Source organism: Bombina bombina, chromosome 1, assembly GCF_027579735.1.
Source record: "Bombina bombina isolate aBomBom1 chromosome 1, aBomBom1.pri, whole genome shotgun sequence".
Taxonomy (NCBI): Eukaryota; Metazoa; Chordata; class Amphibia; order Anura; family Bombinatoridae; genus Bombina; species Bombina bombina.
The window spans coordinates 548,900,497-548,923,388 of NC_069499.1; the positions used below are offsets into that span (position 1 = coordinate 548,900,497).

General features: G+C 37.9%; 1 protein-coding gene across 4 annotated transcripts in view; it reads left to right on the forward strand.

Annotated features, from left to right (window-relative positions):
* The window catches only part of ALS2 (alsin Rho guanine nucleotide exchange factor ALS2), a 558,121-nt gene that overhangs the window by 104,426 nt on the left and 430,803 nt on the right, over positions 1–22,892 (forward strand). For all 4 annotated transcript variants that reach the window (XM_053698688.1, XM_053698690.1, XM_053698692.1 and 1 more), the window contains exon 5: positions 7,857–8,226. In XM_053698688.1, the coding sequence (XP_053554663.1) occupies positions 7,857–8,226 (370 nt within the window). The remainder of the gene's footprint in view (positions 1–7,856; positions 8,227–22,892) is intronic.

A 22,892-nucleotide genomic window follows, 5' to 3' on the forward strand; every position in this document is an offset into this window, starting at 1 on the left:
ATATACTTTTACATGCAGATTCCATTAGTATTTATGCTTTATACATTTCCATTCTTAAGTACAAGAAATGTTTAGAAGATTTTTAAGAAATATTTTTTCTGATTAAGGCTTTGTCTGACTTTGTGCCTTCTAATATCAATTTTTAGGTCTTTTTCACTTCTTTTTTAATTATTGAAGTTTCAAATGACCAACAACATACTGATTTATCCTTCTCTGATGATGTTTTTTTCTCTTTCAGAAATTCTCTTCATCAGATATTGACACTAACAAATCTACTTTTTTATATAAATTTTTTATTATTAAAGTACATTTGTTCTTTGTTGAAGAGGTGTTGATTATTTTGGATATTAAGGTAACTAGTTCTTTAAAACTAGCTGACACTATTTCTGCCTTTTTATTCTTCTGTGATTTCAGAGGTTTTCCTTCCAATTCCCCATACTAGGGAATGGAATAGGCTGAGAATTTTCTTTTATTTTTAAACTATATTCTTTGTCAGCAGTTAAATTTAATTTGGAGGGTTCTCCAATTTATTGGAGCTATCTCTACTCCTACTAATTATGCTATTGTTGTTATAGCAAAATAGTATTTATTTTCCTTTATATAGTTATATCTTATTTATGGAAAATTATTTAGTTTCAGGTACTTTTCTAAGTATCAGATTATGATTTATTTTAGCATTGTTAAAGGGACAACATTTACTAGACTAGGTGCTGTTGCATTTGTCTTGTTGTTTTGCATTTTGCAAGTCCTCTGTTTTGACTGGTCCTTTAAACTGGACTATCATGCTAATGACTTCATTTGTGTCTTCATTTTATTGAATATATTCGCAAATGAGGGTTAATCTATGTCTTTAGCTATTTTAGCTAGAAGAATTTTGTGTTTTTTAAAAAAAAAAAAAAACAACAAAGAACAAAAAAAACAAAAAGAAAATCCATATTTCTTTTGTTCTAAGATAATCAATTATAATTGGATTCAATTCTTAACTGTTACTATGGGCTTCAAGATTGAGTTCTAAGACTAAACTTTAAGCTTATATTAGTTTGGTTGTTCTTATTAAGGAACAAATTCCTGAGTTCTTTCCCAAGTAACATGTTTATAATTGGGGTTCGAAATCAGCTCCCTAATATTGCGATGTACGTGCCGTATTCCAGCTTGGCTGGTAAGGGGCAGGTTAAGACTTCTTTGAAATTTATTTGGTTCTATTCTGTCCAAATTTCTTTGATTTTATTCCAGTAAGGCTAACACTTTCTTTCAGTGTGTTTCTGTCCTATATATTCTGGATACTGTTGAAGCATGGCTCAAGCGCTGCTCAGACCTGGAATCTTCTGGGGTATTTCTTCCAGTTCTTTTTCTAGGAACTGGGTTTTGGAGTTTTATTCAAACTATTCTGCCTTTTTTATGGTCATTGATAGCATTATTTTTTTTCATTAGATACAATAAATGCATATTCTTCATTTTTCTGTTTTCATTCAGATTATTTCCTGTGGATGCGGAATCTCATATGTTTCACTTGCTCTTCAGGACATAGTTAGAGGATCTTTTTTTCAAAAGCTCTTGATTCCTCACGCAAGGGTCACCTTTTTTAGGTTTCCAGATGGTTTATGTCACTATCTTTGTCTCTATCAGACAAGGGACAATTTGATTTGGGTTCCGTCTGTCGGTACCTTTAGTCTCTATTATTTCCTTCAGTTGCTATATATGCATAGAAGTTTTAACAGCATTGGATTCAATTCCCTTTGCTCATTTTCAATGGAAAGATCCTTTCCAGCTTTTTATGAGTGTTGTTTCTTCAAGAACATGGTTGGAGGATCAATTAACCAAAAAGTTTGTTGATTCCTCAGACAAGAGTAACCTTTTTTAGATTTCCGGATAGATTCAGTGTCCATGTCTCTGTTTCTGTTGGATTAGAGACGTCTGAAATTGGTTTCAGCTTATCGAAACCTTCAGTCTCAATCATTCCCTTCGGTAGCCTTATGCATGGAAATTCTAGGTTCTTATGACTGCTGCATTGGACGTGTTCCCCTTTGCTCATTTTCACATGCGACCTCTTCAGCTCTGTATGCTGAACCGGTGGTGCCGGGATTATACAAAGATATCTCATTTAATATCTTTAAAACAGATTGTTCGACACCCTCTGACGTGGTACAGACCACCATCGTTTAGTTCAGGGGGCTTCTTTTTTTCTTCTTTTTTTCTTCCAACCTGGACTGTGATCTCAACAGATGCAAGTCTGACAGGTTGGGGAGCTGTATGGGGGTTTCTGACAGCACAAGGGGTTTGGGAAATCTCAGGAGGTGAGATTTCCAATCAATATTTTGGAAGTCCGTGCAATTTTCAGAGCTCTTCAGTCATGGCCTCTTCTAAAGAGAGAATCGTTCATTTGTTTTCAGACAGACAATGTCACAACTGTGGCATATATCAATCATCAAGAAGGGACTCACAGTCCTCTGGCTATGAAAGAAGTATCTCGAATTCTGGTATGGGCGGAATCCAGCTCCTGTATAATCTCTGCGGTTCATATCCCAGGTATAGACAATTGGGAAGCGGATTATCTCAGTCGCCAAGCGTTACATCCGGGCGAGTGGTCTCTTCACACAGAGGTGTTTCTTCAGATTGTTCAAATGTGGGGACTTCCAGAAATAGATCTGATGGTTTCTCATCTACACAAGAAACTTCCCAGGTATCTGTCCAGATCCAGGGATCCTCAGGCGGAAGCAGTGGATGCATTGTCACTTCCTTGTAAGTATCATCCTGCCTATATCTTTCCGCCTCTAGTTCTTCTTCCAAGAGTAATCTCCAAGATTCTGAAGGAATGCTCGTTTTTTCTGCTGGTGGCTCCAGCATGGCCTCACAGGTTTTGGTATGCGGATCTTGTCCGCATGGCTTCTTGTCATCCGTGGACTCTTCCGTTAAGACCAGACCTTCTGTCATAAGGTCCTTTTTTACCATCAGGATCTCAAATCCTTAAATTTAAAGGTATGGAGATTGAACGTTTGATTCTTAGTCAAAGAGGTTTCTCTGACTCTGTGATTAATACTATGTTACAGGCTCGTAGATCTGTATCTAGGATGATATATTATCGAGTCTGGAAGACTTACATTTCTTGGTGTCTTTCTCATCATTTTTCCTGGCATTCTTTTAGAATTCCGAGAATTTTACAGTTTCTTCAGGATGGTTTGGATAAGGTTTGTCTGCAAGTTCCTTGAAAGGACAAATCTCTGCTCTTTCTGTTCTTTTTCACGGAAGGATTGCTATTCTTCCTGATATTCATTGTTTTATACAAGCTTTGGTTCGTATAAAATCTGTTAAGTCAATTTTCTCCTCCTTGGAGTTTGAATTTGGTTCTGGGGGCTCTTCAAACTCCTCTGTTTGAACTTATGCATTTACTGGACATTAAATTACTTTCTTGGAAAGTTTTTTGTTTCTTTTGGCCATCTCTTCTGCTAGAAGAGTTTCTGAATTATCTGCTCTTTTCTTGTGAGTCTCCTTTTCTGATTTTTCATCAGGATGAGGCGGTGTTGCGAACTTCTTTTTAATTTTTTTCCTAAGGTTGTGAATTCTAACAACATTAGTAGAGAAATTGTGGTTCCTTCATTATGTCCTAATCCTAAGAATTCTAAGGAGAGATCATTGCATTCTTTGGATATTGTTAGAGCTTTGAAATATTATGTTGAAGCTACTAAGAATTTCCGAAAGACTTCTAGTCTATTTGTTATCTTTTCCGGTTCTAGGAAAGGTCAGAAGGCCTCTGCCATTTCTTTGGCATCTTGGTTGAAATCTTTAATTCATCATGCTTATGTCGAGTCTGGTAAATCTCCGCCTCAAAGGATTACAGCTCATTCTACTAGGTCAGTTTCTACTTCCTGGGCGTTTAGGAATGAAGCTTTGATTGTTCAGATTTGCAAAGCGGCAACTTGGTCTTCTTTGCATATTTTTACTAAATTCTACCATTTTGATGTGTATTCTTCTTCTGAAGCAGTTTTTGGTAGAAAAAATACTTCAGGCAGCTGTTTCAGTTTGATTCTTCTGCTTATAATTTCAGTTTTCTTCATTATAAGATTTAAACTTTATTTTGGGTGTGGATTATTTTTCAGCGGAATTGGCTGTCTTTATTTTATCCCTCCCTCTCTAGTGACTCTTGCGTGGAAGATCCACATCTTGGGTAGTCATTATCCCATACGTCACTAGCTCATGGACTCTTGCTAATTACATGAAAGAAAACATAATTTATGTAAGAACTTACCTGATAAATTCATTTCTTTCATATTAGCAAGAGTCCATGAGGCCCACCCTTTTTTTGTGGTGGTTATGATTTTTTTGTATAAAGCACAATTATTCCAATTCCTTGTTTTTTATGCTTTCGCACTATTTTCTTATCACCCCACTTCTTGGCTATTCGTTAAACTGATTTGTGGGTGTGGTGAGGGGTGTATTTATAGGCATTTTGAGGTTTGGGAAACTTTGCCCCTCCTGGTAGGAATGTATATCCCATACGTCACTAGCTCATGGACTCTTGCTAATATGAAAGAAATGAATTTATCAGGTAAGTTCTTACATAAATTATGTTTTTTGTCTGGTTACACCTGTAACTTGAAACTTAAGGATATTCAATGTGCCACAAGCCCAAATTGCATAAGGGAAAAAGTTCTTTGTAAACAAGATGTTTTGGACAAGATGAGTGAAAGGCAACCATGGAAATATTGTGTTTATATCTATGTGTGAGGTGGATAGAGATGTTCTCCTTTTTGATTTATGTGTGCAGTATTTGTCAAATTTGCATATGCAATGTCATGAGCTCTCAGATCTTATAACATTCATTAAAAATGTTTTATATGTCGGCCGTTTCCAATTGGCTAACATATACTTTACTTGCTTATCTGTGATTTGCCCCTCAAAAGTTTTATAAAATCTATCCACATTTAATAAGGTAGTTAAAGGGACAGTAAACGTTACTTTCAAGTTTGCATAATATTAAAAATCTTCATTTATAAGAATAAAGTGTAACATTTTGTGCTTTCCTATCAGAAAAACGTAAGTCTAGTATTCGATTTGGCTCCCCCATCTGGTCAACCACCGCTCCTGAATTTTTATTTTTTTTAGTCATTGCGCACTTAAGCTAATACAATCACCTCATCATTGTTATTGATTGAAGGCACGCTCAGACCAATGCTAAGCTGATGCGTATGCTAAAAAAAAAAACCTCTCCAAACACGGAAGATCATATAAGCGCTGCGGAATCTGTTGGCGCTCTACAAATAACAGATAATAAAATATATATATATAAAGAAAGGGGTAGCAGGATGGCGCTAGGTACAACAGATAGCTTTCACTGATGTTAATCAGTCTCCACTGAATAATAAAATAAATATAAATAAATAATCAGTCTTTCAAACTTATAGCAAATAAGTAGAGCAGTACACAGTCCCAAATTGTTAATAAATAACAGTTAGATGTTTATGAGGAAATCTTCATCAGTCTCTCCCCTTTAGATGTGCACTTACTTAAAGGGACAGTATACACTCATTTTCATATAACTGCATGTAATAGACACTACTATAAAGAATAAGATGCACAGATACTGATATAAAAATCCAGTATAAAATGGTTTAAAAACTTACTTAGAAGCTCTCAGTTCAGCTCTGTTGAAAAGGCAGTTGGAAAGCCCACTGCAAGTGGGAAATAAGACACTCCCCCCTCCCCCTTCTTTTGCATATGAAAAGACCCTTTACACAAACAGGAGCAAGCTGGAGTAGGTAGCTGACGGTGTTCAAATATAACTTTGGGGCTTGGTTAGGAGTCTGAAAATCAGAGCAATGTTATTTAAAAATAAGCAAAATTATAATTTTTTTTTAAAAAACAAACTTTATGGGCTTTATAAATAGATCATCTACAAAACATTTATGCAAAGAAAAAATGAGTGTATAATGGCCCTTTAAGGCAACCTCAATCCTATGAGGTAAGAATGAAGTAGTATCGCTGAAGGGCTTGGTACCCCCTGAAGTATGGATCAGCCAGATCGTAGGTTTCTTTATGTACAGGCTCCAAGAACTGAAGCCCTTTTGCCTGTATTCAGAATTCAACGTGCCACCTTTGCTCCTGTGCTCTCTGGTCGCTGGAAACTTTCAATCTCAGTCGCCGTATTATGCAGAAAAAAACGGAAGAGAGTATATAGTGTTGTAAAACCGTTTTTAATATGCACTAAATATATACACAAGAGAAAAAGTTCCACTCACATTTAAAATTCTCAACACATGAGGCATATACACAGCACGTAAAACAAATGAAACATAGACAATGCTTAGTCCATAAACAAGCAATATTCTGAATATTCAAATGCACCCTTCATAGGTATACCCCTATTTGACTTATTGGAACTATTGAGCCAGAATTCCTAGCACTTTGAAGTAAGTGCACATCTAAAGGGGAGAGACTGATGAAGATTTCCTCATAAACATCTAACTGTTATTTATTAACAAATTGGGACTGTGTACTGCTCTACTTCTTTGCTATATGTTTGAAAGACTGATTGTTTATTTATATTTATTTTATTATTCAGTGGAGACTGATTAATATCAGTGAAAGCTATCTGTTGTACCTAGCGCCATCCTGCTACCCCTTTCTTTCCATTTAATTTTTATTAGAGGTGTGAAGGGACTCCTCTAAACACTAGGAATAGGCAGCTGGTATTTGAACAGTTAGATTGGTATATAGAGGTGCCTGTATTTTGGGGCACTTTATTCCCTTTTTAGTAGCGCTATAGGGTGAGTTAGTTTTTTTTTTTACCCTCACTCGCTTTTATTTATATATATATATACATAAAATACATTATGATAAAGTATATTCTTCGTTTTATATTTATTAAAATGCTAACCTCGGTTGTTATTGTCAAAAGGGTACGAGTTTAGAAAGCATACGTTTTATTTAGAAGAAACACTTCCTTCTAGTGATATAAAAAGCTTCAACAAAGTGTTAGTTTAAGGGTGTGCACACTTATGCACCCGTATTATTTTATTTTTATATTTATTCTTCCCTCTACCTAAAACATTTCAGTTTGTTTTTCAATTGAGTTGTACAGTTTATAGGTCACATTAAAGGTGGAAAAAGTTCTGAAATGATTTATCTTTGTCTCATTTTTTTACATCACAGAAACCTGACATTTTAACAGGGGTGTGTAGACTTTTTATATCCACTGTATATCTATATATTATATCTATGTTATTTATGGAGCACCAACAGATTCCACAGAGCTAATGATTATGCAATTCTTTAAGCCTGAAAAGAAAATGTTTGTTTGTTCTGGACATGAACATATACAAAAAACAAAGAAACAAACTAAAACACCTAAGTTTATACAAAATGACTTCAATGAACCTACCAAATTCCATATTATGCAGTGCCCAGTAGATGGGACAGTGGCACAAGGGTTGCAATACAAAATAAGAGGCAGATATGTAAGCCTGTAACAAAATAATGTGCTATAGAAAGAGCAGGAGTGATGAAGTGGAGTTGGAACATTTTAGGTTGCAGAAAGTTGTCTGAGTTGGTTAGATAAGTTATATGTACACAAGAAGCCTAATGGAAAAGTAATGCATGAGTTTGAGGTTTGAGCTTGTCCTTTCAACAAGGTATTGATGTTGAAGATGTCTTTTACAAAACTCTAGTTTTCCAGTGAGTGTATTAATGCTTTATTTTTTCAAACCTCTTGAAAATTCTAGTGTTTTGGCTCCGTTGTGTTCTATGTCAGAATTATTCTATCAGTAAATTGTTCTGTTTTTACAATAACTCTGATTTGATGTGTTGAGGCTTCAGTGTTTTATTTTACTGTTTTTGTTATATATTTTCTATTCTTGCTGTAGACAGACGAGCAGAAGCCACAGAGTGAGCCAACAGATTCCCTTTTAAGTCCAACCCCTACCGCGACATCGGCTCTCAACAGCCTTGTGGTGTCTTGTGCCTCTGCTGTGGGTGTGAGAGTAGCTGCTACGTGTGAGGCTGGAGCTCAGTCTCTAAAAAAAGTAATCAATTTGTATTCTGGAACTCTGAGTGATGTAGCAGCTCAGGCTGCTGTTGGCTGCCTTGTCCAAGATGGATTGAAGGACAGTAGAGAAGAGCAGGTGAGACTGGAGTCCATGCAAGGCAAGAAGAGCTCCAGCCTTGTGGATATTAGAGAGGAAGAAGCAGAAGCAGGGAACAGACGTCTCTCTCTGCCAGGTCTGCTGTCTCAAGGTAAACAGATGATGTTAAACCCGGCTATGCTTTTTCCTGACAGTCATCATTTGTTTCCTTTTAATAAGCCAAATTTTAGAGTTTAATGACTTATATTCCTCATGTTACTGTAAACTATATCATGTGAAAATTAAAAACTCCTGTACCTTAAGAGAATAAGTACAAGTCAGGCTCCGCTTTTCTCTTGTCTAATAGGTTTTCTTAAAGTGAATGTCAAGTCAGTGACATCCGGTAACGCCACATAATTCCTCTTTTAAAAATAGCTGGACATTCATGATTTTTTATAAAACCGTTTATTTTCGCCCAATTCTACCTTTTAATATGTTTGTAGCTTCAATCATCCTCTCGCCATATTTGCTTTTTGACATATTTTTAGATCTTCATTATCCACTTATCTCCCCCCCCCCCCCTGCTAAAATTGACATTCACTTTAAAATGAATGCATTAAAGGACATGTTTAGATCTATTTGGTGCCCAAAAAATGCATCAATCAAGGACACTGCCAAGAACTGCCTAGTTGTAGTGATGATTTAGCAGAGGGTAGATGAGAAGTTTTGTACTTTGTTTGATATGCATTTGGTTAGAAAGATTTAAATATAAAAATCGACTTCTGTAGTTTAAAAAGCAACCATTGCACCTGATCTCTTCAGACGCCCAGAGGCAGAACTTATTTTCATTTTCTGCAATGAGATTTTTATTTATTAAAAAAATTTCTGCAGTGTCTCTAAGGAGATGGTGTTTTTTTTGTGTGAGTTTTTTTACCCTTACTCGGTGTGCATGAGGAAAGGTTCATGTACAGCCTCGCTGATGTCTGCTGTACGTTCCCACAGTGTCAGTCTGCTTAGTAACCTGCTTTACTGTACTGCAGGGGTCTATATGCTTATTTTGGAGGGGCTGCTGTTCCATGCTCATACTGCTGACGTATACTATATGCTACCTAATGGATGGCACTTAGAAATAAGTCTCAATATATAAATAAATATATGTAAATTTTATATATAACAATTTTTGTAGAATGAAGGGCACTCTCAGTTTTTTTAGTATTTGCAAAACAAAGATATTCTTAATATCAACAATTCTTCATAGTCGACGTTTTGGCTTTCACTGAAGCCTTCCTCAAGACAAACAACATTTTATGTCGGCGTATAGCTGTGCTCACCAAAAAGTAAACGCTGTTTACTTTTTGGTGAGCACGGCTATACGCCAACATAAGTAGTAGGTATACATCAGTATTCTGCTAAAACTTTGGGATTTGTTTAGGAGTCTGAAAATCAGCACAATGTTAATTAAAAATAAGAAAACTATACTTAAAAAAAAAAAAAAAAAAAAAGCTGTATAGGCTATATAAATGGATCATCTACAAAACATTTATGCAAATAAAAATCTAGTGTATAATGTCCCTTTAACATATATACACACACATACATTTACACACACACACATTAACATATATACACACAAATTTCAACATATACACACATACACACATTTAAACACATACACACATACATACACACATACACACACATTTATTAAAAAACTAATAGTATATTGGTTGGCTCCTAGATTCTAGAATACATTTTGTTAAGCCCTGATTTACCTTTTCTGCAATGTGCTGTTACCCTGTACTGCACTGGAGGAGTTGAGGAAGGGGGAGGAAATTGGTAAATATCTACACTGAGAACGGGACAGCGACACCAGCAGGCAAAAATTATTTTTTTTTAACTGCCACGGCTGGTCTTTTTGCAGTTTTTGCGATGAGATTGCACAGTGTTCTGCCTTGGTGTTCAGATGTATTGTTCTACATCTTTTTGGCATTCTTTTTTTAGTTTAGTTTTTACAAAACTCATATCAGTTTTACAAACAAGATCTTTTGATAGATATATAATAAGTTCCATTCAAAGTCCTGTACTAATGCTGAGGTTTGACTGTCCATAGCTTTTTTATGAATTTATCAATAACATTGGTATTATACACAGATATTAAATAATGAAGGCATCTCATCAAACCTTGTTTAACACTGCAAATATGTCATGGGTCCCTATTCTTTTATACACTGAATAGGGGTGAATGTGTAGGTTAGATTCATATGACTACTAAGAAATTAGAAAAAAAAGATAAGATAGAGGGGAGGGAGGGGGAGTGAAAAAAAGGAGTTGTGGGAAATGAGGAGGTAAGGGGGTTGGGTAGGAGAAAAATTGTGGGGAGGGGGTTGGGTAGGTGAAATAGGAGGGATAGGCGTAGAGTGGACTAAAGGGAGAAGCCCTTCGTGGGGAGGGAAGGATGTTTTGAGGATGGCATTTTCTACAACATTGCAGGCCCATGGGTCCCCAGTTGGCTCTTAGAGGTCCTTACCCTCCCATATCAGTAACATATGCTTGTGAATTGCCAGTTTTCCCAGTTTGAGGTAGTGATACCTTTCCAGCCTAAGCAGGTCTCCGACTCTGGCCTTCCACTCTTCTAGGCTCTGTGCCTGTTGTGATTTCCAGTGTTTTGGTATAAGTCCCTTGGCACCGTTCAGCATCAGAATGAGCAAGCGCTGCTTTGCTTCCTCGGTTATTTTGGATAGGTTGTGGTATATGAGACAATGCTGGTTAGGTGGCAGGATGATTTTGAGAAGCCTACTACTCTCCAGGAATACACCATCCCATAAAGGGTGTATGTGAGGAAGAGTCTACCAAATTTGCAAAAGGGAGCCCTTCTCCCCACAGCCTCTCCAGCACTCCCTGTTGGTATCTAAACTCCGCAGAGGTTAAAGAAAATATAACACCATCGGCTCAGGAATTTGTAATGCGTCTCCTGTAACTTAGACGAGAAAGATATTTTGTTTTTTTAGCTTTGTCATCAATTTTTCGCCAGGTTTTGGTGTCAATCTCTAGGTCAAGATCTCTGCGCTAGGCCTTCGCATAGGGGGCCACAACAGAGTTGTTCTTTACCAACAGCATCTTGTACAGGAGTGAGATTAAGTAGTTTGGGTTATGTGAGGTGGTGCAGAGAGTCTCAAAAGGTGTCTTTTGTCTAATCAGTGATGGCTTATTGTTATGTCTGTTGTGGTAGTGATTAAATTGTGCTACACGGAACCATGAGGAGAACATCCAACTGTCCCACTCAGCCAGTTCACTTTGTGTTTTAAGTTTCCCTTGCTGAGAGGCGTTGGCTATGGCCGCTTCCGCTAGGGAGTATGAAGTTCCTGAGGTATTTATTTTATTTGATAATCCGACACCTGGGTTTTCACGCACTGGAGTTACTGGTGAGTGAACTGTGGAGATGCGGCTCTCAACTCGAATCAGTTTATCCCAAGTTTGAAAGATCTCCCCTATCAAAGGGTAGTGCTGGATCAGGCCGGGGCAGCGAGAAGCCGACACCCATGCAAGTGATCCCACGTTTCCTCATTGCAGAATCTCGTTTTCTAGGCCTATCCAGGCTTTGTTGGTTGAGCAATGACACCATTGAACCAAACGCTAAAGACTGATAACTTTACGGTATTCGTCTAGGATTGGTATGCCCACTCCACCTTTTTCTCTAGGTAGAAAAATTGTTTTCCTACCAATCCTGGGTTTTAATCCGTTCCATATGTACGTCTCAATTGCAGATTGTATCTGGTGAATGAGATATGAGGCAGATGACAAAAAATGGAATTGTCTGCAGGAAATAAAGCACCCTGGGTAATATGTTCATTTTAAAGACGTGTATGCGTCCCATCCACGAAATAGTCTTGTTCTTCCAATTGGCTAAGTCTCTCTTAAAATTTCATCTCTGATACATTTATAGTTCAGGTCTACTAGTTCTTTTATGGAGGGAGTCAAAGTGATTCCAAGATATATCAGGTGGTGTGGGGCAATCTTGAGTGGGCATTGTGATTGTAGTATGTCAAAAGTGTCAGGGTGCCCTGTAATGTTTAAAATCTCTGATTTTGATGGGTTAAGAAGAAAGTCCGAAACCACCCCGTAGGCCTCAAATTCTGCCATTGATGCTTGCAAAGAAGGGATAGTGCCTGACAAGGTTAAAAGGATGTCGTCAGCGTACATTGCTAATTTGCATACTGTTTGTACTACTTTTTTGCCTTTTATATTGGGATTGCTACGAAATTTGCTAACCAGAACCTCTATGGTAAGCACAAATAAGAGCGGAAAAAGGGGACATTCCTGCTTCGTTCTGTTAGTGATCAGGAATGTCTTGGAGAACATACCATTAACTCGTACTCCGCATCTGTTGACACCAACACTAAGGGGACAGAGTTGGCATAAGCATAGGATATCAGGTGTATTACTTTAAGAGTGTTATCACACGCTACTTGGACAGGGATGAACCCCACCTGGTCTGTAGAGACCAACTAAGGTAGGAATTTGTTCAGTCTATTGGCCAAGATTTTGGCTAGGACCTTCACATCAGAGTTAAAGGGATACTGAACCCACATTTTTTCTTTTGTGATTCAGATAGAGCATGCAATTTCAAGCAACTTTCTTATTAACTCCTATTATCAAATTTTCTTCGTTCTCTTGCTATCTTTATTTGAAAAAGAAAGTCCAAAACCTGGACAGCACTTGTTTATTGGTGGATGAATTTATCCACCAATCGGCAAGAACAACCCAGGTTGTTCATCAAAATGGGCCGGCTTCTAAACTTACATACTTGCTTTTCAAATAAAAATACCAAGAGAATGAAGAACATTTGATAATAGGAGTAAATTATAAAGTTGCTTAAAATTGCATGCTCTATCTGAATCACAAAAGAAAAAAATTGGGTTCAGTGTCTCTTTAAGCAGGGATATTAGTCTATAGCTGCTGGGTTTGTTCTCTGGCTTATCAGGCTTGGGGATCACAGAAATGTACACTTCTAACATTGTACTTGGTAAAGTCGGTGTCTCTGAAAGTTGGTTGAAAATGAGAAGCAACTGAGGTGCTAGAATCTCTGAGAATGTTTTATAATATCGGGATGCAAACCCGCCTGGGCTTTTCCCCGCGGACATATCTTTAATGGCTATTAGGATTTCTTCCAGTGTGAAGGGGTTATCTAAATAATCTGCGTCCTCTTTTGATAGTTTTGGCATATCTACATTAGACAAGTACGCTAACATGGCCTGCTCTGAAGTGGACATTCGGGAGGGTTCCTCCCCCCCTCTGGTCAGGAGGGTGGATGTTATAAAGAGATTCATAAAAACCACCGAATGCGTTGGCAATATATAGGCCATCTGTGTGTTTAATCTCATTCTGGTCCACTATCTCGTGTACATATGTTGTAAGCTTTTTACGTGCAATAGCACGTGCCAAAAGCCTTCCCGCCTTATTGCCCTGTTCGAAAAATTGCTGTCTAAGATTAACGCCTTGTTCTGATGCTCTTCTTGTAAAAAGTGCAAAAGGGCTGACCTAGCCTGTGTTAAAAGGACAGTCTACACCAGAATTTTTATTGTTTTAAAAGATAGATAATCCCTTTATTACCGATTCCCCAGTTTTGCATAACCAACACAGTTATAATAATATACTTTAAACCTCTGTGATTATCTTGTATCTAAGCCTCTGCAAACTGCCCCTTTATTTCAGTTCTTTTGACAGACTTGCAGTCTAGCCAATCAGTGCCTGCTCCCAGATAACTTCACGTGCACGAGCACAGTGTTATCTATATGAAATACGTGAACTAACACCCTCTAGTGGTGAAAAACTGTTAAAATGCATTCTGAAAAGAGGTGGCCTTCAAGGTCTAAGAAATTAGCATATGAACCTCCTAGGTTAAGCTTTCAACTAAGAATACCAAGAGAACAAAGCAAAATTGGTGATAAAAGTAAATAGGAAAATTGTTTAAAATGACATGCTCTATCTGAATCATGAAAGTTTATTTTGGCCTAGACTGTCCCTTTAAGTTGTTCTGCAGGGTTGTGTCTCTGGGCTGCTCTTTGTGAGCCCATTTCATTTTGTGTAACCTGAGTCAAAAGCATACTGTATTGTTCTCTTTTCTTCCGATTTAGGATCTATGCTTGATCAGTACTCCTCTGAGCACACATTTGTGTGCCTCCCAAGCAGTGGGAGCAGGGAATCGTCAGTGTTAAGGCTGAAATATTCTTCAATGGCACTGCGCAACTCCTGTTTCAGGATGGGATTGTCCAACAATGTGTCATCAAGTCTCCACACGTAGGGTGTAACAGGGATGTTGGGCCATATGATCGAGCAACTAACCGGAGCATGATCAGACCATGTTATTGACTTAATACCGCTACCGTTTGTGATAGATAGGCTCGCTGAATCTGTAAAAATGTAGTCTAGTCTTGTTTATTTCCTATGTGGGTGAGAGTAGAAAGTAAAGTTTTTAGTAATAGGATTAAATGTGCACCAAATATTTTGAAGGATCAAGTCCTTGAGGGAGTTAGCTAGGCGCTTAAACATTCTGTGAGGAGTGCTGGAGATGCATCCGAGGTATCCAAACCAGGATTCAGGGATATGTGGAAAAAAGGTAATGTGAAAAAAAAAGAGGCGGGAGGGGAAGGAGGGTTAGTGGAGAAGAGGAGATAGAAAGATCAGAAAGAGTAAGTATAAATTAGTCTCAGGGGGGAATGAGTTAAGGGTAGGAGAAGGGCAAATCTAGTGAATTGACAAAACAATTTTAGATTTGCAAAACAAAGTAGGTATACCAAAAATAAATCAGGGGGTAGTAATCCCCATACTCTCACTTGTTGGCATATAAACGTAAAATGTACATTTGTAAGTTAATGCAACTGTAGGAATCAAAAAATGATAGACCCAGTGGTGTTCCTACCTGGGAGGGAAGAGAAGCTATGATATTACACTTCAGTTTAGTTGTGCCGAAGCCCGGTGTGTTAGTAGAAATTCCCTTCTCTACAGGGCAGCGTCAATTACTACGTGTGTGTGGACTTGTATAAGAGAAACCAGCCCTATTATATGATTGCGTATTTTGGGCGATTGTAAGCTAGTGTGTATGTCTAATAAGGCTCCAGAGCCAGGCTGAGCAAGATGCTCCTAGGTTCTTCTGAATGTGTGCTCATTATCTTATCCAATCGGTTTATGTATATCATCCTCCTACATTGAACAACCATAACTTTTTATAAAAAACAATCCTGGAAAAAAGACAGCACATTTCTCTTTATCCAGACCTGGACGTATGTGTTATATTAAGGAAGTAGTCTTAGTGGTGTTCCTACCAGAGTGAGGGGCAGTGCGACAACGGTATTGTGTTTCAGCTTAATTGTGCTTTGGTATGAGAGCTAATGAAGCTGGCACGTATGGCCAGTATGTAAACAAGGGGCCATCTCTTCGCGAGATAGCGTCAGTTACTGCAAATGTGAGATCTGTGTAAGGTTTTAAGCTTCCATCTGAGAGACTAGCCCTATATGGTGACTAGTGTTGGGTGGCTATAAGTTAGTGGGTGTGTCTGGTAAGGGTCTGGAACCGCTCAGGATCTTTTCTAAGATGAGAGGAAAACCGTTTCAACAACAATAACCTGATGAAAAACATTCCTAAATAAGAGAAAACGCATTATGACAGTGTGCGAACTTGGCTGCATTATGATCAGCAGTTCATTGTGTCCATCACGTTCAGTCAGTGGAGGCAAACAGCCTCTGCTATGCAGAGGTGGTTCAGTTAGTGGCAACATTTTCCTTCTGAACCAGACTTCAAACACGTCGATTTTCAACTAAGTTGTGGCTCACCCAAGGCCTTGTGGGTACAGGGTCTACTGTAGGATTCAATGGCCTTATCTGTATTCCTAGTGCTTGATTGAAGACGGGCAAATTATTATTATTATTATACTTTATGAAGCGCTGACATATTCCGTAGCGCTGTCCATAAGTACAATTCATTTAAATAAAACAATTTAAAACTAGTTAGAGACAGGACAAAATTTACAAACACATACAGGAGGATTTGAGGGCCCTATTCCCGTGGGAATTTACAATGTAGAAGGGTAGGAGATTAAGAAACAGGAGGTGAGGACTGCAAGATTGAGAAAGATGTTAAGGTAAGTGAAATTAATTTATTATTGAGTTGGGTGGTAGGCTTCTCTGAACAAAAAAGTCTTCAGGGAGCATTTTAAAGGAAGAAAGATTAGTGCAAAGCCTGACAGCATGAGGGAGAGTGTTCCAGAGTGTAGGTGCTGCACGACAGAAATCTGAGGCAGTCCTGAGTATTGCTGTGGTTTTGTCTTTGGTGGCGATAACACAGGTGGGGAACTCCCATCTATATTGAATTTTTTGTTCTTGAGGATTGTTGTCACATATCGTTGATACCTTCTCTTTTGGAGGTTGCTGTGCATAAGTCGGTAAAAACCTGTATGTCGGCTCCTTCGTATGTGAGAGTGTTTGTTTCTGGAGTGCCTGAGGATGTCTTCCTTATCTTCTGATAGAAGCTTGACAATGATGTCTCTGGGTGGCGCTCTTGCAGGTGGCTTGGGGCGCAAAGCCCTGTGTGCTCGTTCTATCTAATTTTTGATGTATTTGAATAGCTCCTGAATGTATTGGTTTATTTCAGGAGGGATCACTGACTCGGGGATACCCCGTAGCCGCAGGTTGTTCCGCCTGCTCCTATTTTCAAAGTCTTCTATGCGGTCAGTCAGGCTCTGAACTGCTATTTTTTGAGATTGCATACAACTTGATTGGTGCTGTAGGTCTGAGTAAATGCTTTCTTGTTTTTCTTCCATCAGAGTTAACCCGCTGATCCACAGCAACTATTTCCTTTTTAAGCTCACCAAACATGTGTTTTACATCTAACATGGCTTTTTTGATATCTTCCTTTGAAGATAAATGTTTGATGTCTTCTTTAGTGATATAGTTGTGTTGTGTCGTCTCAGTGTTGTGTATCTGGGCCGCATCCGTTTGTCTGCGAGGTTCTGATATTTCTCTGCTGGGGCAGGGAGACGATTCGGTTGAGATAAGATAGTTCTCCATGTTAGTGAATTGGGAGCCCTTAGTTGGCCTTGAGACCCTTCTATTTGGCATCACAGATTGCATGACTTGTTTGCGGAAGTGTGGTCCTCTGTGAGGGATTGTCTCGTTGTAGAGGAGACTATATACTGCTATTTATTACTGTTTGGGTTTTATACCAAAGTGCTTCTACATGTGTTGCAGTGGTTATCCCCTAACAATATCTTAGAGGAGACCTAAGTGCTTTCTCTTTCACTTGTGTGTGCGGATTAGGGCACCACTCTGGGTTTAATGCTTAACCTCCAGGCTGTTTGATGTGGGGAGGTGGGTAGCTGGAAGTGACACTCTCCGTGTTTATATGCCTGTACTCAGGGGGTTATGGCCTGCAGGGTAAGAATTTTTAAGGCAAGATGTTGAACCTCAATATGGCAGATCTTATGGCCTATTGTGTTATGAAGGCCTTTTCTGTAACGTAAGTATTGGCCTACTATCACAGTCCTGAGCTTTGTGGGGCCCCGTATAGACGTTAAGGTGTTACGAGCTGCTTTATGCCTGGATTGTGTCCTTGGCCTTAAAGGGACACTGAACCAAAAAAATGTCTTTCGTGATTCAGCTAGAGCATACAATTTTAAGCAACTTTCTAATTTACTCCTATTATCAAATTGTTTTCATCCTCTTGGTATCTCTATTTGAAAAGCAAGAATGTAAGTTTAGAAGCCGGCCCATTTGAGAAAGTTGCTTAAAATTGCATGCTCTGTCTGAATCATGAAAGAAAAAATTTGAGTTTAGTATCCCTTTAAGTGGTGATCTCGCAGCAGACCCGCTAATTCCACAGCTCTGTCGAGTGTACCTCTGGTCACAGGCCTGTATCCAGAGCAGGGTTTTCCTGCGGCCGCTCTACCGGCACTGTGCAATAATTCTTTGGTAATTCTCAGCGTTCAGGGGTGCTTCTGATCTTTGCCTTGATCTCACTGTGTGCGGCTCACTAGGTGTTATCGGGCATGTGCTTAAACTCTTACAGGTCCCCAAGGCTGTCTCCTTTCGACAAGGGTTTGACTAGTAGGTATCGCGTATGAAGTGGAAGTAGGCCCAAATGCGCAGTTTCAATTGTCCGTCGGCTCATCAATCTTCTGCTCGGCTCCGGATCAGCTGGTCCACTGCTATTCTGGTGTTCAGATGCCAGCCCTGTTCCAAACTGCTTTAAGCCTTAAGATTTGGCTCTAGGTTGCTAACAACTGCATTAAACTTTATGTGAGAGTACTTGGGACTGCAGAGCTCTGTCAATGTGCAGCCATGGCTAGGCTCCGCCCCCGGCATTCATTTTATTTTTAAAGTTCCAGCATATTCAACATCATCATCATGAGAGAGACACATGATTACAGAATAATATATGTACAAAATGACAATTACACAAGGCCATCCATTGCACTCATATGTAAGGGAATCTACAGGACAGGCAGATTTTGATTATAAATCAAGTACAAGGGGAGAGAGAAGGTAAAGGGAAAAATCAGATAAACTTAGTTGTATTTATTTCTAAAGCAGGTGTGTTTTTAGGGAGAGTATGCAATTCTATAAATTTGAGGCAGCCTACAGAATGAGGCAAGGGATTATGAAGTAGTAATCAATGGACTCATTTGTGTCCCATAAACATTTTGCATATACCCAGGTGTCTGATTTGGTAGTGCTAAATATTAACTGATTAAAGGGGCATTCTCAGATATTGCATTAAGCAGTGGTTAAAAAACAGAGGCCAGCTTGATTTATTTTGAGAATGTTGTCCTTCCAATGAGCGCAGAGAATATTAAAGGTGAATTTTGAAGTTCTTGGAGTGTAATGTTATCAAGCACAGCTGTGATGTGAAGGACCTATGGTTCTGTAACACATACATTTCATTATAATGTAAATATATATATATATATATATATATATATAAAACATAAATCCTTTTTTATTCATGAGCACATTCCCATAAATTTACTGATGCTGCTTCTTGGTAGTAAATGTTCACTCTTTAATAGATACTCACTCAATGTGTGCATGTAACAGCACTTTGTGGTTGGTGTAGCTCAACACTCGTATGAAAATTTTATGAATAATTGCATCCTGCTCCGACATAAATTTTTTTTACTGCTTTGGTAGAAATCAGTGGTACTGGTATATAAAAAGCAGAAGCCAAACACTTTGGTGCGAGACTGTCCTGGCGAAAATGACATTCTAACTCTGATTCACACAGTGATTTTTTTTTTCCAGAATGTGCACAGTCTTTTGGCATTTACACATTTTAAATCACCAGCTCTTACTGAGCATGTGCAAAAATTCACAGAATATAAACATATGCATTTGTGAATGGCTGATGGTTGTCACATGATACAGGGGGGTGGAAATAGACATAACAGAAATATTTCAGAAAAATATACTACTCATTTGAAGTTCAGACTAAGTGCTATTGCATTATTTTTACCATGCATTTGTTGATTATGCAGATCTACTGTATTTAGTGGTCCTTTAAAAGTACTTTATTTTTATGTAAGAAATCCTTTAGGTTACTGTCCTTCTCCACCCTAAAGGACCACAAGATATCCAGGGTTATGGTTCACTCTCCTAAACAATAATTACATATACCAAACTGACTTGCCTTTGCAGAAACATTGAGGTTATGAAATCTGGCCTGCTTGAGACCTTCAGGGTTTAAGAATATTGAACACTTTGTAATCATGTTCAGTCTTGGTAAAAATAACTTTTATCCTAACAATGCACTATACACCAATTGTTATATAACTACATGTAATATATACTACTATAAAGAAGAATATGCACAGATACTGATCTGAAAATCCGGTATAAAATCTTTTAAAAACTTACTTAGAAGCTCCCAGTTAAGCACTGTTGATGAGATTAGACTGGGACACCCACTGAAAGGGGCTGGTAAAGCAGAAGAGCCGACACTTTCCCCTCCCCTGCATATGAAAAGACAGATAACATAAACAGGAGCCAGCAGTAGACTGTAAACATAAACAAGCGTACACATCTGACACTGTAGGGCTTGTTTAGGAGTCTGAAAATCAGCACAATGTTATTAAAAAATAAGCAAAACTATATAAATGGATCATATACAAAACATTTATGCAAAGAAAAATCTAGTGTCCTTTTAAGATACTTGATTTACAATAAAAGTACTATACAATGTCTCTTTGTACTATTAGTTATTTTAAAAATAAAATACACTATGGTGCGATGTTGGCCAGTGATCTCCTAAAGAAACCCTGTGCCATTATACCCAAATGTTGAAACACTTGAAAGTGATGCAGCATAGCTGTAAAAAAGCTGACTAGAAAATATCACCTGAACATCTGTATGAAAAAAGAAAGATATTTTACCTCAATGTCCTAAGTATTCACAACCCCTTTGTAAAGGACTTTAAGCAGCAAATCAGTATGTCTGTCCCGTGACTTGCAAGGGAGCGTGACTCATGCACACTCATGTTATTTCCCTATTCATTTGAAGAAAGTTTACTATGAAATCTCATGAGAGTTAAAGGGACATAATACTCATATGCTAAATCACTTGAAACCGATGCAGTATAACTGCAAAAAGCTGACAGGAAAATATCATCTGAGCATCTCTATGTAAAAAAGGAAGATATTTTACCTTACAATTTCCTCAGCTCAGCAGAGTAAGTTCTGTGTAAAAAGTTATACTCAGCTGCAGCCAAGCTGCAGGTAAAAAGAAATAAAAAATGAAGAAATGAACAGCAGCCAATCGGCATCAACAGTGCTGAGGTCATGAACTCTTTTACTGTGATCTCATGAGATTTCACTTTACTCTCATGAGATTTCATTGTAAACTTCCTTAAGCTGAATAGGGAAATAAGATGAGTGCACGTAAGCTCGCTCCTTCCGCTGTCCCGGGGCAGACATACTAATTTGGTGCTTAGAATTCCTTTACAATGGGATGTGGCTACTGAGAAACTTTTGAGTTAAAATATCTGTCTTTTTACATAGAGATGTTCAGGTGATATTTTCTAGTCAGCTTTTTACAGCTATGCTGCATCACTTTCAAGTGTTTCAACATTTTGGGTATTATGGCCCTTTAATGGAAAGTTCATGACCTCAGCACTGCTGATGCTGATTGTCTGCTGTTCATTTCTTCCTTCTTTTTTTTTTTCCCTTTACCTGCATGTGAACAGTAACTGAAAGATAACTTTTTACACAGCACTTACTCTGGTGAGCTGAGGAAATTGAGGTAAAATATCTTCCTTTTTTACATAGAGATGTTCAGGTGATATTTTCCTTTCAGCTTTTTACAGTTATGCTGCTTCACTTTCAAGTGATTTAGCATATGAGTATTATGTCCCTTTAAATAACTTATCTTTTACTGCAACAGCAAACTAACACATATCAGTTACCTGCAGATAGGGCTTATGAGGAGAAAAATAAAAGGTTTATGAGACGGCGTGGAATAATATAGTACAAAACAAACTAAAATGATCCTGCTATCAGTCTTTACAAACAGACTGTTAATGACACCATTCTAATAAAGTTTGAAGAAAATAAATAAATTGAGAGTGACTTGAAAACACACAAAAACAATGTCAAGCATAAGAAAACAGACAGTGGCAAGAATAGGTAATTTTGAAGGATGATACTCACTATTATTATGTCCAAAATACTTCACTGTAGGAAAGATTACTTCCACTAATTATCAGCGCAAATGCTCACATTCAGTTGCCTGAAAGTGCCAGTCTGTGAATAATCTGTTAGAGCCGGGCCCCAACCTGTACCCAGTATAACAGAGGTACCTTTATAATTCAACAAAGCAAAGACAATTACACAATTACAAATATTTGCACATTAACTCCAGTTTTTTGTGTTTAACTACCACAAAGGAGTTAAAGGGATATTAAAATGTATGAGATAGCAATATAAAATGTTTTAGTTATGTGTAGTTAAAAAAACTTTGCAATATACTATCATTATTTTGTTCCCTTTTCCTGTAATTTAACTCTGAAAGCTGTTGGGCTTTTACAATTTTTGAGAGTTTCTATAAAGTAATGGGGGCTGCCATGTTTGAACTTAAAGGGAAAGTCTAGTCAAAAATAAACTTTCATGATTCAGATAGGGCATGTATTTTTTTTTTTATTGAGAGAGATCAGAAATGAAAACAAAATTCAACAGCATATTTGAGTGAACAACATGTCTGAATTACAGGAAGTGATCCAAAATGACATTTGTACATAATGTATGTCGTTTAACATCTTTCTTTATCTTGTCTTTCATCTTACATCAAATGCAATAACAAAAACCATGAGCTCACGTGATTTCCTTTCTCTCTCTATGGCTTTTGCTTATTTTTTAAAATAAAACTTAGCAATTCCTAACTATGTGCACCATGGGATTTCGTCTTACGAGCCATTAAATACCTGTTGTTATAACTCTGGGATCTGCAAATTAAAGGGTAAAAACCCTTTCTCTCCCCACCACCATCCCCTCCATCCAATCAAATTCCATGAGTTACGCAATCAGTATCTCACCACTCTCCCTATACATTAATGTCCTGTCAATATTATATCATGCTGCCCAATCCCCATTTAGGGATGCTGACAAGAGTAATTCAGTCTGTGCAAAAGGACAGAGAATCTGTCTTTGTATCACGGGGGTTTGTTTGTGTAGGAAAGGTTCCCATTTAGTTAAGAAATGTCTTAACCTTCGGGATACGTCAAGTTTAACATCTTATTGCTCAATGAACATATAGATGTTTGTAAAGTTTGCGTTTGAACTGTGTAACATCAGTAGGGGGT